This window comes from Cololabis saira, chromosome 5 (genome assembly GCF_033807715.1).
Source record: "Cololabis saira isolate AMF1-May2022 chromosome 5, fColSai1.1, whole genome shotgun sequence".
NCBI classification, from domain to species: Eukaryota; Metazoa; Chordata; class Actinopteri; order Beloniformes; family Belonidae; genus Cololabis; species Cololabis saira.
In genome coordinates, this window is record NC_084591.1 from 50,146,719 (window position 1) to 50,161,762 (window position 15,044).

At 42.8% G+C, this 15,044-nt stretch overlaps 1 protein-coding gene across 1 annotated transcript in view; it reads right to left on the reverse strand.

Moving 5' to 3' along the window:
- The window catches only part of lonp2 (lon peptidase 2, peroxisomal), a 176,563-nt gene that overhangs the window by 146,886 nt on the left and 14,633 nt on the right, over positions 1–15,044 (reverse strand). Inside the window, exon 2 of the mRNA XM_061722335.1 lies at positions 1,840–1,975. Within this exon, the coding sequence (XP_061578319.1) occupies positions 1,840–1,975 (136 nt within the window). The remainder of the gene's footprint in view (positions 1–1,839; positions 1,976–15,044) is intronic.

The window sequence follows — 15,044 nt, forward strand, 5'->3', positions numbered from 1 at the left end:
TGATAGATGTGCTGCTGGGTCTGTGGCTTGTGGTTGATATCAAGTTAAAAAATGAGAGTGAGAGAAGATTCAAGCAGCAACGCTTTTTAGTTTGTCTCAGCGCTGCTGAAAAGTCAGCTGGAGCCGTGAGCAGCTATGAAGTCACAGAGCTCCTGGTAGATCTGGTCGTTCCTTATCGCCCGTCTAGATCCCTTTTTAATTCTCTCCTCAGCACCAGGTTTATGAACATCTGCACCTCAGAGTTGGATCACCAAACAGACTTTTGCTGCCGTTGCTGGTGGAATATAATGAATAAGAAGCCGTCAGAGTCTATTTCTCTGATGTCACATCCTGACTCAGACGTCTGACCAATCGGTGGCCTGTAGTGTGATGATGTCAGATACAGCCGACTCAGCAGCTTAGAACCTCAGCAGAATAGATACAGAAAAGTATCTACTCGTCACGTTAGACCCCTAGTGGAGAAGAACCAGACGGAGTGGAGGAGAGTCGGGCTGAGTAGGTACTAGTGGAAAAGCACCATATGTGACCTTGTGCCTACAGATCTGGTGCTGTGAAATCGCTACTTTAAGCAGCAGAGCGTGACTGAATCATCATGTGTTCAGATGATTATCATGTTGTCTCCTGATGTCTGTGATCTCCCAGATCTCTGAAAGTGGTTCAGCTTTGAAAAGCACCTGCAGTTGAGGCCTGCCTTAACTAACCTTTTGAACTTTTAATTTGCATAAAATGACCTTTTGTGAGTATGTACAAGAGACAACATTTTAATCAGTGACTGCACTGAAACACTGTTTTGTTGGTTGCCATCAATTAATTTTATAAGGAAACATATTAAACCTTTTTTTTAAGACACTGACACAATGTCCAAAAAAATGGTGAGTTACCAGCTCTGCAGTACAAACGTATCCTTTCCAACCATGTCTGTACAGCTCTGAGTTCATTTTAGTGAAGTCTGCTACTAAATTGAACTCAATTCAAATATTTTTTCAAGATAGGTGGTCCCAATATAAAATAAAATACTTATATCTCACTTTTTGACTGGTAGTTACTTTCCAGACTAGGCCTTGGGATCGATTCAAATATTCAAGAATCGATTCGATTCCAATTCTTAAGATTCAGAATCGATTATCAAGATTTGATTCGATTTGATCCGATTCCGATATTGATTTGGGTTAGTGTTATTAAAACTGTTTTTTCAGCTGTTGCATGAATTATATGACTGTAGTTCTGCAACATATTAATACTAGTATTATATAGAGATTCAACAGCAAGTATTGCAGCTAATGATGCTGTAAGGACCAATCAGCTCCCAGAATGCTGATAGAACTGCTTTAGGAAACATCGTGTAGAATTACCAAACAGATCCAGGGAGGAAACAGAGACAGATGAAATCGCTTTTAATTTTTCCCACATTATATTCAATTTTTTTCAATTTTTGGTCTATTTCGGTTTTCAATTTTTGAGAATTTGGATTTTAGCATTTTATGCAAATGTAACCCCAAGACAGTATATAAAGTAATGAAATATGGACAATTTATGCAGTTATAACTGAAAACTAATGTTTTCATACCTTTAAACATATTTAAAGGCAAAACATGGCACTAGTTATTATTATGTCCAACAAAACATTCCTTTTTGGGCATAAACAAAAAAATACCAGACACACAAATCGATTTTTAGGAATTAATATGAGAATCAATTTAGAATCGGAAAATCGTTTTTTTCAACACAGGCCTATTCCAGACACCCAAAAAATGTTCTCAAGAAAACCTTTTTTTCACAGCATGTAATTTTAACTTAAAACAAGTCAAAGTTGAAGGTTTAATATAAATGAAATGTTACCTCTGCCAGGACAAAGGGTCGCTCCGTAAGCAGTTTGGACACGCGGAATCGGCACAATCCGGTGATGAGGAGGGTGTAGTGAGGCTTGGGCCAGTTACTGCCCACCACCTGCACGGCTATCCCTGCCGTACCGATCCTGCAGGAACACAGAGATACACACATGAGGAGTTACTGAGACTTCCTGCAGGTGTAGCTGCACGAAACCTGGCTCCACACATTTAAGCTTTTTACACCTGCACCTGCTAACGTCTTCTCTTTTTACACCACAGCTCATTTGTTGAACAGATTTTTTATTTTTAAATATGGGAATACTACGGAAGAGTATCAGGGCCAGGCAGGAGAAAAATAAAAATAATATTTTAGAGGAGGAAGTTTTTTTTCATTATGCACTTCAAGAAAAAAGTTGAAGTGTCGAGAATAATGTTGAAGTAGACTTTTGAGAAGAAAGTCGAAATGTTGAAAAAAAAAAGTCGAAATGTCGAGAATAATGTTGACATGTTGAGAGAAAAGGCAAAATTTTGACTTTATTCACGAATTTTCGACTTTTTTTCTCAAAATTGTATTTCAACATTAATCTCGACATTTCAACTTTTTTATCGACATTTCAACTTTTTTCTTGAAATTGTATTTCAACATTATTCTCGAAGTGCTTCCCCTCTCAAATATTTTTTCTCCTGCATGGCCCTACTACTCTTTCGTAGAATACTGCTCCAACAAGCCAATTCAATATTTTACCGTTGCCAGCAGTTACTTTGGGTGGATCAGGGTTTCTGCCTTCCAGAGATAAACTGGAACATTTTTGACTGATTTATTTATTTTTTATTTATTTTTTACAGATCCCCATTAGTCCTCACTGCAGTGAAGACTATTCTTCCTGGGGTCCAACATTGCACACATAAAACAATAAAATACTATCCTTAGTATTAAAACATAACTAAATCTAAACAAAAATGATCTGAGATGTAATTAAATTCAACCCTTAAATTGTTGAAACCAGCCAGAACCAAACAATAAAAAATATTCCATTTTACACACTCAGAATTTCAGAATAAACCAACTAACTAAAACTGACTTCCTTGCTAAGTTCTGTTTTTCTTAATTTATTTTTGAATCTAGCTGTATTGTTTATCATGGTTAAATGTGGTGGAAGCTTAATCCAGTATGTTACTGCTCTAAACATCTTAGCCTCTTTAGTGCGTTGCTTCTGGGTGGAGGAAGAGTCAAGTGAACACCAGAAGCAGATCTGGTTGCAGAGCCATGTTGAATATTGATGAGTTTTAGATGTGATGACAAATTGACGAGTTTACCAATATTCCAGATATTGAACAAAAATGTTACCAGGCTACACACCAGCCTTTGGTCAACTTTTATCCAGGACAATGACTATGTTTCCATGCATCAATAACGCTTTTAAAACCATGTAAACACCAATAACCCCTTTGAATAACCGGAATTTGCTCATATTCTGGTTTTTAAAAACCTGAATATGAGCCCTGGGTTACACTTTTCTAACCCGAATATTCGGTCATGTAAACACCTAATGGAATATCTCCGTCAAAAAGACCATGTTCCTTTCGCAAGGAATCTTGGTCTTTTGAGTCCAGGAAGTTCTTATAAACATGGAGAAACCAAGACCAGGAGGAGACTAATCACTTCAAAAATGTAATGAAGGATATGAACATTTTGTTTGGAAGCGGAAATGATGGGAATTGCGTCATGGCGTTCTCCATGCGTCACTGGTTTGATCCAGATATCCTGAATGATTAATTACCATGTATACAGAGATAACCCTGTTTGCTCACGCAAACAGAGTTGCGTGAGCTGAATTACAGCCAATTGATGTTTGATGGCGAGGCTTAAAAATGACCTCAAACTTCGCCGGATCAGTACGGTCACGCCCTCTGGTAAAAACTTAAAAGCTTCGCAATTTAGCGTCAGCCATGTGTCTAGATTGTACAAACCAAGTTGTGAGCCAATCTGATAAAATCTCTAGGAGTTCGTTAAAGTACGAAGCCTAGAAATGATCAGAATTCATAAAAAATTAAATTTTCTGTTCAAAATGCCAGACTTCCTGTGTAATTTAGAGCATGGGTCCAAGAGACTTTTTTGTAGGGCTTTGTCTGATATAATAGACACATAAAGGTCATTGCTGTAAGTCAAACCATATTGTGAGGCTCGTCAAAAAAATGAAATAGGTGGCGCTATAGAGCCCATTCTTGTGGACCCATGACCTGTCGCCCATAAAATACGTAATTTTACGCGACTCTGGAGGCCTGTGCAAAATTTGGTGAGTTTTCGAGCATTTTAAGGCCTCCAAAAAGGCAATTTATTTACGGCAAGAATAATAATAATAATAACTAGAAAATTTCTGGAAATTTTGATATGGGCATGCCCTACTGCCCATTCGTCCCCTCTCGCCGCTTTGGTTTAGGGCTGTAGTGGTTGTGTTTAGGGTGGTTCTATGTCAGTTTGAGGTGTTTACGGTTGTATTGCATTCATTCCTGTGCTCCCAATAGCTATTAATGGGGCGCGCTTTTTGCCGTCTAGCGTCCCCACTGTAACGCTTTTGACTGAGAAAAGTAATGCCCATCGAGGCACGATGGAGAAGCATCTAACGGTGTATGCCGTGCATGGGTGCACGTTCCGGTTCAGACTACGTTAACGGATAGGGTTTTTTTCCACCATGGTAAAAAAAAAACCATCCGAATGAATGGGGCCATTTGGCATGGATTTTACATTAAAGCTTCCTTAAATCACAGCTTCATGAAATTTGAATATGTTGAAGATCACAGCTTGCCGAGTCGGGGAACATTTGTATCATGTCTCTACGATAATCTGTTGCCTAGCAACAAGCATCCAAAGTCAAACGGAAATTAAAAAAAAAAGAAAGGTCAATATCGCAAAAACTTTAAAAGTTGACATCATGAGGTTCTAGGGTCCGTTAGTGCCAATCAGGCCGAGTGTTTGAAAGTTTGAACGATGTCTCTACGATAAAGTCCGGCCGAGCAATAAGCGTCTGAATTTTCGCCTTTTTTTTGCTTTTTGGCATCTAGCGTTGCCACGGTAACACTTTTGACTGAGAAAAGTAATGCCCATTGAGGCACGATGGAGACGCATCCAACGATATATGCCATGCATGGGTGCACATTGCGGTCCGAGCAGCATTAACAGATTGTTTATTCACATGCTCCCCCATCCAAATGCATAGGTTTTTGTTGCCATGGTAAGAAGCCCCATAGGATAGAATGGGACAATTTAGCTTCAATATCTCAAAAGCTGTAAACGACAGCGTAATGAGACCTCAGTATGTTGTAGTCCACATCAAGCTGAGTCTTTTAACGTTGGAACCAAGTCTCTACGATACTGCGTTGCCGCGCAACAAGCATCCGAAGTTCCGTTAGCATCAAAATGAGAAGAGTGAAATATCTCAAAAACCGTAATAGCTAGCATGACGAGACTAAACTATGTTGCAGTACAAAGCGTCCCGGGTTGGTCAATGTTGTAATGATGTCTGTACGATAAACCGTTGCCTAGCAACAAGCGTCCAAAATAAAAGTGATTTTTTTTTTAAATTGAAAGTTAAATATCGCAAAAACCGTAATAACTAGCATGATGAAGTTGTATGGTCCTTTAAAGACTATCGGGCCGAGTGTTTGAAAGTTTGAACGATGTCTCTACGATAAAGTTCGGCCGAGCAATAAGCGCGGGAATTTTCGCCTTTTTTTTTGCTTTTTGGCAACTAGCGTTGCCACGGTAACCCCTATTACTGAGAAAAGTAATACCCATCGAATCACGATGGAGACGCATCCAACGATGTATGCCATGTATGGGTGCACGTTGCGGTTCGGGCCGTATTAACGGACGAAAAAAAGTGCGGAATAATAAGAATAATAACTAGAAAATTTCTGGAAATTTTGATATGGGCATGCCCTACCGCCCATTCGTCCCCTCTCGCTGCTTTGGTTTTGGGCTGTAGTGGTTGTGTTTAGGGTGGTTCTATGTCAGTTTGAGGTGTTTTTACACTTGTATTTCATTCATTCCTGTGCTCCCAATAGTTATTAATGGGGCGCGCTTTTTGGCATCTAGCGTTGCCACGGTAACGCTTTTCACTGAGAATAGTAATGCCCTTCGAGGCAAGATGGAGACGCATCTAACGATGTATGCCTTGCATGGGTGCATGTTCCGGTTCAGGCTACGTTAACGGATAGGTTTTTTTTTTTCACCATGGTACAAAACCCCATCCGAATGAATGGGGCCATTTGGCCTGGATTTTGACATAACATTTCCTTAAATGCCAGCTTCATGAAATTTGAGTATGTTGAAGTCCACAGCGTGCCGAGTCAGGGGACATTTGTACGATGTCTCTACGATAACCTGTTGCCTAGCAACAAGCGTCCAAATTCAAACAGAAATTTAAAAAAAAATGAAAGGCCAATATCGCAAAAACTGTAATAATTAGCATAATGAGGTTGTACGTAGTGTTAGGGACAATCGGGCCGAGTGTTTGAAAGTTTGAACGATGTCTCTACGATAAAGTTCGACCGAGCAATAAGCGTCTGAATTTTTGCCTTTTTTTTTGCTTTTTGGCATCTAGCGTTGCCACGGTAACACTTTTGACTGAGAAAAGTAATGCCCATCGAGGCACGATGGAGACGCATCCAACAATGTATGCCATGCATGGGTGCACGTTCCGGTTCGGGCAGCATTAACAGATTGTTTATTCACATGGTCCCCCATACAAATGCATTGGTTTTTGTTGCCATGGTAACAAGCCCCATAGGATAGAATGGGACAATTTGGCTTTAATATCTCAAAAGCTGTAAACGACAGCGTAATGTGACCTCAGTATGTTGTAGGCCACATGAAGCTGAGTCTTTTAACGTTGGAACCAAGTCTCTGCGATACCGCGTTGCCGCGCAACAAGCATCCGAAGTTCCGTTAGCATCAAAATGAACAATGTGGAATATCTCAAAAACCGTAATAGCAAGCATGACGAGACTAAAATATGTTGCAGTACAAAGCGTCCCGGGTTGGTCAATGGTGTAATGATGTCTGTACGATAAACCGTTGCCTAGCAACAAGCGTCCAAAATAAAAGTGATTTTTTTTTTAAATTGAAAGTTAAATATCGCAAAAACCGTAATAACTAGCATGATGAAGTTGTATGGTCCTTTAAAGACTATCGGGCCGAGTGTTTCAAAGTTTGAACGATGTCTCTACGATAAAGTTTGGCCGAGCAATAAGCGCGGGAATTTTCGCCTTTTTTTTTGCTTTTTGGCAACTAGCGTTGCCACGGTAACCCCTATTATGGAGAAAAGTAATGCCCATCGAGGCAAGATGGAGACGCATCCAACGATGTATGCCATGCATGGGTGCACGTTGCGGTTCGGGCCGCATTAACGGACGAAAAAAAGTGCGGAATAAGAATAATAATAATAAAAATAATAATAAGAAAAGGGAAACCTTTCTAGATACTAATTTAACGCCTTCATTTTTCAGGTTTTCTCGGCCGTGTTTCATTTTTTGGGGATTTTTTTTTTCCACAACAGAGCGGGGTCATGCTTTACACCCGCTGGTGCGCAGTGGGACCTTTGCGACTTTAGCATGTTAGCAAAACGCTAGCAACATTGCTTTTTGGGCCATTCTGGACGATTGCAATATGGTCATGCCACTACTTGGCATGCCCATAATAAGAAAAGGGAAACCTTTTCTAGATACTAATATATCGCCTTCATTTTCATGTTTTTCCTCATTTTTTCGGGCGTGTTTTATTTTTTGGGGATTTTTTTTTTCCACATCCGAGCGGGGTCATGCTGTACACCCGCTGGTGTGACGTGGGACTTTTGCGACTTTAGCTTGTTAGCAACATTGCACTTTGGGCCATTCTGGACGATTGCAATATGGTCATGCCATTACTTGGCATGCCCATAATTAAAGCTGCAAGCAGCGTTGATCGGGCCCTCGCACTCACGGCCACCGCCCCCCAGAAGCAAGAAACGACACCACCCACGACTTCCTATGTCAAAGCATTCAAAAGTTATAGCAGAAAAAATGGACAACCAATCACAAGAAGGGGCGGGGCTAATTAAGGCCAATGAAGGTCAAGGACTCATTACAGAGTCCCATGACACCACCCACGACTCTCTATGGCAAAACATTCAAATGTTATAGCAGGAAATAGGGACAAGAAGGGGCGGGGCTAATTTTCACCAATTATGGTCAAGGACTCAATTGAGTCCCATGACACCACCCACGACTCTTTATGTCAAACCATTCAAAAGTTATGGCAGAGAAAAGTATTCTAGGGGGCGCTGTTGAGCCGTTAGGCAACGCCCATTAATGCAAACCATGAAATATCAAATTTATCGCCAGGCCTGGCTTGCATGCAAAATTTGGTGACTTTTGGAGAACTATCAAATATGGACCAATCAGATGAAGGGGAGGCGCGCTTTTTGGCGTCTAGCGTCGCCACGGTAACACTTTTGACTGAGAAAAGTAATGCGCATAGTCGCAAGATGGATACGCACATTTTGAGGTATAACACACCTGGGTGCACGTTACGGTTCGGGCCGTATTAACGGCCGAAGGAATGGCATAAATTGCGCCAAAATTACACAATTAATACAAAATGGCTGACTTCCTGTTCGGTTTCGGCCATGGTGCCAAGAGACTTTTCCTTAAGTTGCGACATGATACAGGTGTGTACCGATTTTCGTGCATGTACGTCAAACCGTAATGTGGGGCTCGAGGCACAAAGTTTTCCGGGGGGCGCTGTTGAGCCATTCTGCCACGCCCATTAATACAAACCATGAAATATCAAATTTATCGCCAGGCCTGGTAACTTTTGGGTAACTATCAAATATGGACCAATCAGATGAAGGGGGGCGCGCCTTATGGCATCTAGCGTCGCCACGGTAACACTTTCGAAAGAGAAAAGTAATGCGCGTAGTCGCAGGATGGAGATGCACATTTTGATGTATAACACATCTGGGTTCACGATACGGTTCGGGCCGTATTAATTCTCGAAGGAATGGCATATATTGCTCCAAAATTACGCGATTAATTCAGAATGTTCAAAATGGCCGACTTCCTGTTCGGTTTCGGCCATGGCGCCAAGAGACATTTCTTTAAGTTGCGACATGATACAGGTGTGTACCGATTTTCGTTCATGTACGTCAAACCGTATTATGGGGCGCAAAGTTTTTTCTGTCTGAACCAATCAGATGAAGGGTGGGTGCGCTTTTTGGCGTCTAGCATCGCCACGGTAACGCTTTTGAAAGAGAAAAGTAATGCGTGGTGTCGGAGGATGGAGACGCACATTTTGATGTATAACACACCTGGGTGCACGTTACGGTTCGGGCCGTATTAACTGCCGAAGGAATGGCATAAATTTCGCCAAAATTACACGACTAATTCAAAATGGCCGACATCCTGTTCGGTTTCGGGCATGACACCAAGAGACTTTTCTTTAAGTTGGGCCATGATACAGGTGTGTACCGATTTCCATGCATGTACGTCAAACCGTATCGTGGGGCTTGAGGCACAAAGTTTTCAAGGGGGCGCTGTTGAGCCATTTTGCCACGCCCAATAATGCAAACCATTAAATATCACATTTTTCGCCAGGTCTGGCTTGTGTGCAAAATTTGGTGACTTTTGGGGAACTATCAAATATGGACCAATCAGATGAAGGGGGGCGCGCTTTTTGGCGTCTAGCGTCGCCACAGTAACACTTTTGAAAGAGAAAAGTAATGCGCGTGGTCGCAGGATAGAAACGCACATTTTGATGTATAACAAACCGGGGTGCACGTTACAGTTCGGGCCGTATTAATTCTCGAAGGAATGGCTCATATTGCTCCAAAATTACGCGATTAATTCAGAATGTTCAAAATGGCCGACTTCCTGTTTGGTTTCGGCCATGGCACCAAGAGACTTTTCTTGAAGTTGCGACATGATACAGGTGTGTACCGATTTCCGTTCATGTACGTCAAACCGTATTCTGGGGCTTGAGGCGCAAAGTTTTTTCTGTCTGAACCAACCAGATGAAGGGTGGGCGCGCTTTTTGGCGTCTAGCGTCGCCACGGTAAAGCTTTTGAAAGAGAAAAGTAATGCGTGGTGTCGCAGGATGGAGACGCACATTTTGATGTATAACACACTTGGGGGCACGTTACGGTTCGGGCGGTATTAACTGCCGAAGGAATGGCATAAATTGCGCCAAAGTGACACGATTAATTCAAAATGGCCGACTTCCTGTTCGGTTTCGGCCATGTCGCCAAGATACTTTTCTTTAAGTTGTGTTCTGATACAGATGTGTAGCAATTTTCGTGCATGTACGTCAAAGCGTATTGTGGGGCTTGAGGCACAAAGTTTTCCGGGGGGCGCTGTTGAGCCATTTTGCCACGCCCATTAATGTAAACCATTAAATATAAAATTTTTCGCCAGGCCTGACTTGCATGCAAAATTTGGTGACTTTTTGGGCATGTTTAGGGGGGCAAAAAAAAAAATTCCTACAGATACAATAGGGCCTTCGCACTGAAGGTGCTCGGGCCCTAATAATTCCTGCAAATACAATAGGGCCTTCGCACTGCAAGTGCTCGGGCCCTAATTAAAGCTGCAAGCAGCGATGAACGGGCCCTCACACTCACGGCCACCGTCCCCCATAATCATATCAGAAATGACACCACCCACGACTCTCTATGTCAAACCATCCAAAAGTTATGGCAGAGAAAAGTATTCTAGGGGGCGCTGTTGAGCCGTTAGGCCACGCCCATGAATGCAAACCATTAAATATCAAATTTAGCACCAGGCCTGGCTTGCATGCAAAATTTGATGACTTTTGGAGAACTATCAAATATGGACCAATCAGATGAAAGGGGGGCGCGCTTTTTGGCGTCTAGCGTCGCCACGGTAACACTTTTGAAAGAGAAAAGTAATGCGTGTAGTCGCAGGGTGGAGACGCACATTTTGATGTATAACACACCTGGGTGCACGTTACGGTTTGGGCGGTATTAATTGCCGAAGGAATGGCATAAATTGCGCGAAAAGTACACAATTAATTCAAAATGGCCGACATCCTGTTCGGTTTCCGCCATGGCACCAAGAGACTTTTCTTTAAGTTGCGACATGATACAGGTGTGTACCGATTTTCGTGCATGTACTCCAAACCGTATTGTGGGGCTTAAGGCACAACGTTTTCCGGGGGGCGCTGTTGAGCCATTTTGCCACGCCCATTAATACAAACCATGAAATATCAAATGTATCGCCAGGCCTGGCTTGCATGCCAAATTCGGTGCCTTTTGAGGAACTATCAAATATGGACCAATCAGATGAAGGGGGGGCGCGCTTTTTGGCGTCTAGCGTCGCCACGGTAACACTTTTGAAAGAGAAAAGTAATGCGTGTAGTTGCAGGGTGGAGACGCACATTTTGATGTATAACACACCTGGGTGCACGTTACGGTTCGGGCCGTATTAATTCTCGAAGGAATGGCATATATTGCTCCAAAATTACGCGATTAATTCAGAATGTTCAAAATGGCCGACTTCCTGTTTGGTTTCGGCCATGGCACCAAGAGACTTTTCTTGAAGTTGCGACATGATACAGGTGTGTACCGATTTCCGTTCATGTACGTCAAACCGTATTCTGGGGCTTGAGGCGCAACGTTTTTTCTGTCTGAACCAACCAGATGAAGGGTGGGCGCGCTTTTTGGCGTCTAGCGTCGCCACGGTAAAGCTTTTGAAAGAGAAAAGTAATGCGTGGTGTCGCAGGATGGAGACGCACATTTTGATGTATAACACACTTGGGGGCACGTTACGGTTCGGGCGGTATTAACTGCCGAAGGAATGGCATAAATTGCGCCAAAGTGACACGATTAATTCAAAATGGCCGACTTCCTGTTCGGTTTCGGCCATGTCGCCAAGATACTTTTCTTTAAGTTGTGTTCTGATACAGATGTGTAGCAATTTTCGTGCATGTACGTCAAACCGTATTGTGGGGCTTGAGGCACAAAGTTTTCCGGGGGGCGCTGTTGAGCCATTTTGCCACGCCCATTAATGTAAACCATTAAATATAAAATTTTTCGCCAGGCCTGACTTGCATGCAAAATTTGGTGACTTTTTGGGCATGTTTAGGGGGGCAAAAAAAAAATTCCTACAGATACAATAGGGCCTTCGCACTGAAGGTGCTCGGGCCCTAATAATTCCTGCAAATACAATAGGGCCTTCGCACTGCAAGTGCTCGGGCCCTAATTAAAGCTGCAAGCAGCGATGAACGGGCCCTCACACTCACGGCCACCGTCCCCCATAATCATATCAGAAATGACACCACCCACGACTCTATGTCAAACCATCCAAAAGTTATGGCAGAGAAAAGTATTCTAGGGGGCGCTGTTGAGCCGTTAGGCCACGCCCATTAATGCAAACCATTAAATATCAAATTTAGCACCAGGCCTGGCTTGCATGCAAAATTTGATGACTTTTGGAGAACTATCAAATATGGACCAATCAGATGAAAGGGGGGCGCGCTTTTTGGCGTCTAGCGTCGCCACGGTAACACTTTTGAAAGAGAAAAGTAATGCGTGTAGTCGCAGGGTGGAGACGCAAATTTTGATGTATAACACACCTGGGTGCACGTTACGGTTTGGGCGGTATTAATTGCCGAAGGAATGGCATAAATTGCGCGAAAAGTACACAATTAATTCAAAATGGCCGACATCCTGTTCGGTTTCCGCCATGGCACCAAGAGACTTTTCTTTAAGTTGCGACATGATACAGGTGTGTACCGATTTTCGTGCATGTACGTCAAACCGTATTGTGGGGCTTGAGGCACAAAGTTTTCCGGGGGGCGCTGTTGAGCCATTTTGCCACGCCCATTAATGCAAACCATGAAATATCAAATTTATCGCCAGGCCTGGCTTGCATGCCAAATTTGGTGCCTTTTGGGGAACTATCAAATATGGACCAATCAGATGAAGGGGGGGTGCGCTTGTTGGCGTCTAGCGTCGCCACGGTAACCCTTTTGAAAGAGAAAAGTAATGCGTGTAGTCGCAGGATGGAGACGCACATTTTGATGTATAACACACCTGGGTTCACGATACGGTTCGGGCTGAATTAACTCTCGAAGGAATGGCATATATTGCTCCAAAATTACGCAATTAATTCAGAATGTTCAAAATGGCCGACTTCCTGTTCGGTTTCGGCCATGTCGCCAAGAGACTTTTCTTTTAGTTGCGACATGATACAGGTGTGTACCAATTTTCGTTCATGTACGTCAAACCGTATTATGGGGCTTGAGGCACAAAGTTTTTTCTGTCGAACCAATCAGATGAAGGGTGGGCGCGCTTTTTGGCGTCTAGCGCCGCCACGGTAACGCTTTTGAAAGAGAAAAGTAATGCGTGTTGTCGCAGGATGGAGACGCACATTTTGATGTATAACACACTTGGGAGCACGTTACGGTTCGGGCTGAATTAACTTTCGAAGGAATGGCATAAATTTCGCCAAAATGACACGACTAATTCAAAATGGCCGACTTCCTCGTGGGGCTTGAGGCACAAAGTTTTCAAGGGGGCGCTGTTGAGCCATTTTGACACGCCTATTAATGTAAACCATTAAATATCAAATTTTTCGCCAGGCCTGACTTGCATGCAAAATTTGGTGACTTTTTGGGCACGTTTAGGGGGGCAAAAAGGCCCTCCTTTCGTCAGAAGAAAAAAGAAAGAAAGAAAGAAAGAAAAAAAATTCCTACAGATACAATAGGGCCTTCGCACTGAAGGTGCTCGGGCCCTAATAATAAAAATTCCTACAGATACAATAGGGCCTTCGCACTGAAGGTGCTCGGGCCCTAATAAAAATTCCTGCAAATACAATAGGGCCTTCGCACTGAAGGTGCTCGGGCCCTAATAAATAAATAATAAAAATTCCTGCAAATACAATAGGGCCTTCGCACTGAAGGTGCTCGGGCCCTAAAAATTCCTGCAAATACAATAGGGCCTTCGCACTGAAGGTGCTCGGGCCCTAATAAAAATAAACATCACAGATACAATAGGGTCCTCGCACTTTCAGTGCTCGGGCCCTAACAATGGCAGGTAAAAACTCCCATAGTGGGAGAAAAGCCTTAAGCCAAACAGTGGCAAGGAAAAACTCCCCTTTAGGAGGGAAGAAACCTTGAGCAGGACCAGGCTCATAAGGGGGGACCCTCCTGCCGAAGGCCAGACTGGAGCTGCAACTATGACTACTGACTCTAACACACTAGAGTTTACACTACCTAGAGATTTACCAACACCAGATATAGGTTTACTAAACACTAACTATAGGCTTTACTAAACAGAAAGGTTTTAAGTTTAGTTTTAAAGGTGGAGGTGGTGTCAGCCTCCTTAACCCAGATTGGAAGTTGGTTCCAAAGTAATGGTGCCTGATAGCAGAACGCCCGCCCTCCAAATCTACATTTAGATACTCTAGGAACTACGAGTAAACCTGCACCCTGGGAGCGGAGAGCTCGGCCAGGAACATAAGGCACTATCAAATCTTGTAAATACTGCGGAGCTAAGCCGTTTTGGGCTTTATATGCAAGTAATAAAATTTTAAATTGAATTCTGAATTTTACAGGTAGCCAATGGAGCGACGCTAACACTGGAGAGACGTGGTCTCTCCTGCTGATTCCTGTCAGCACTCGTGCTGCTGCATTCTGGATCAGCTGGAGCCTATTCAGCAAATTACTTGGACATCCTGCTAACAACACATTACAGTAATCCAGTCTAGAAGATACAAACGCATGAACTAGTTTTTCTGCATCACTCTGCGAGAGGATTTTCCTAATTTTTGCAATATTACGGAGATGGAAAAACGCTATTTTACAAACCTGATTAACATATGGTTTAAACGACAAATCCTGGTCGAAAACAACACCAAGGTTTCTCACAGTCGCACTGGAAGCCATCGCAACACCATCTAGTCCCTTCCTAAGATGCTCTGGACCAAGAATGATAACCTCTGTTTTATCTGAATTTAGAAGCAAGAAATTTCTGGACATCCAGTCCTTGATGTCCCTAAGACATGCCTGAAGTTTAACCAACGGTTCTGTCTCATCCGGCTTCATAGACAAATAGAGCTGCGTATCATCAGCATAGCAATGAAAGTGTATGCCGTGATTCTGGATTATACTTCCCAACGGCTGCATGTATAAACTAAACAAGATTGGCCCTAGCACTGAACCCT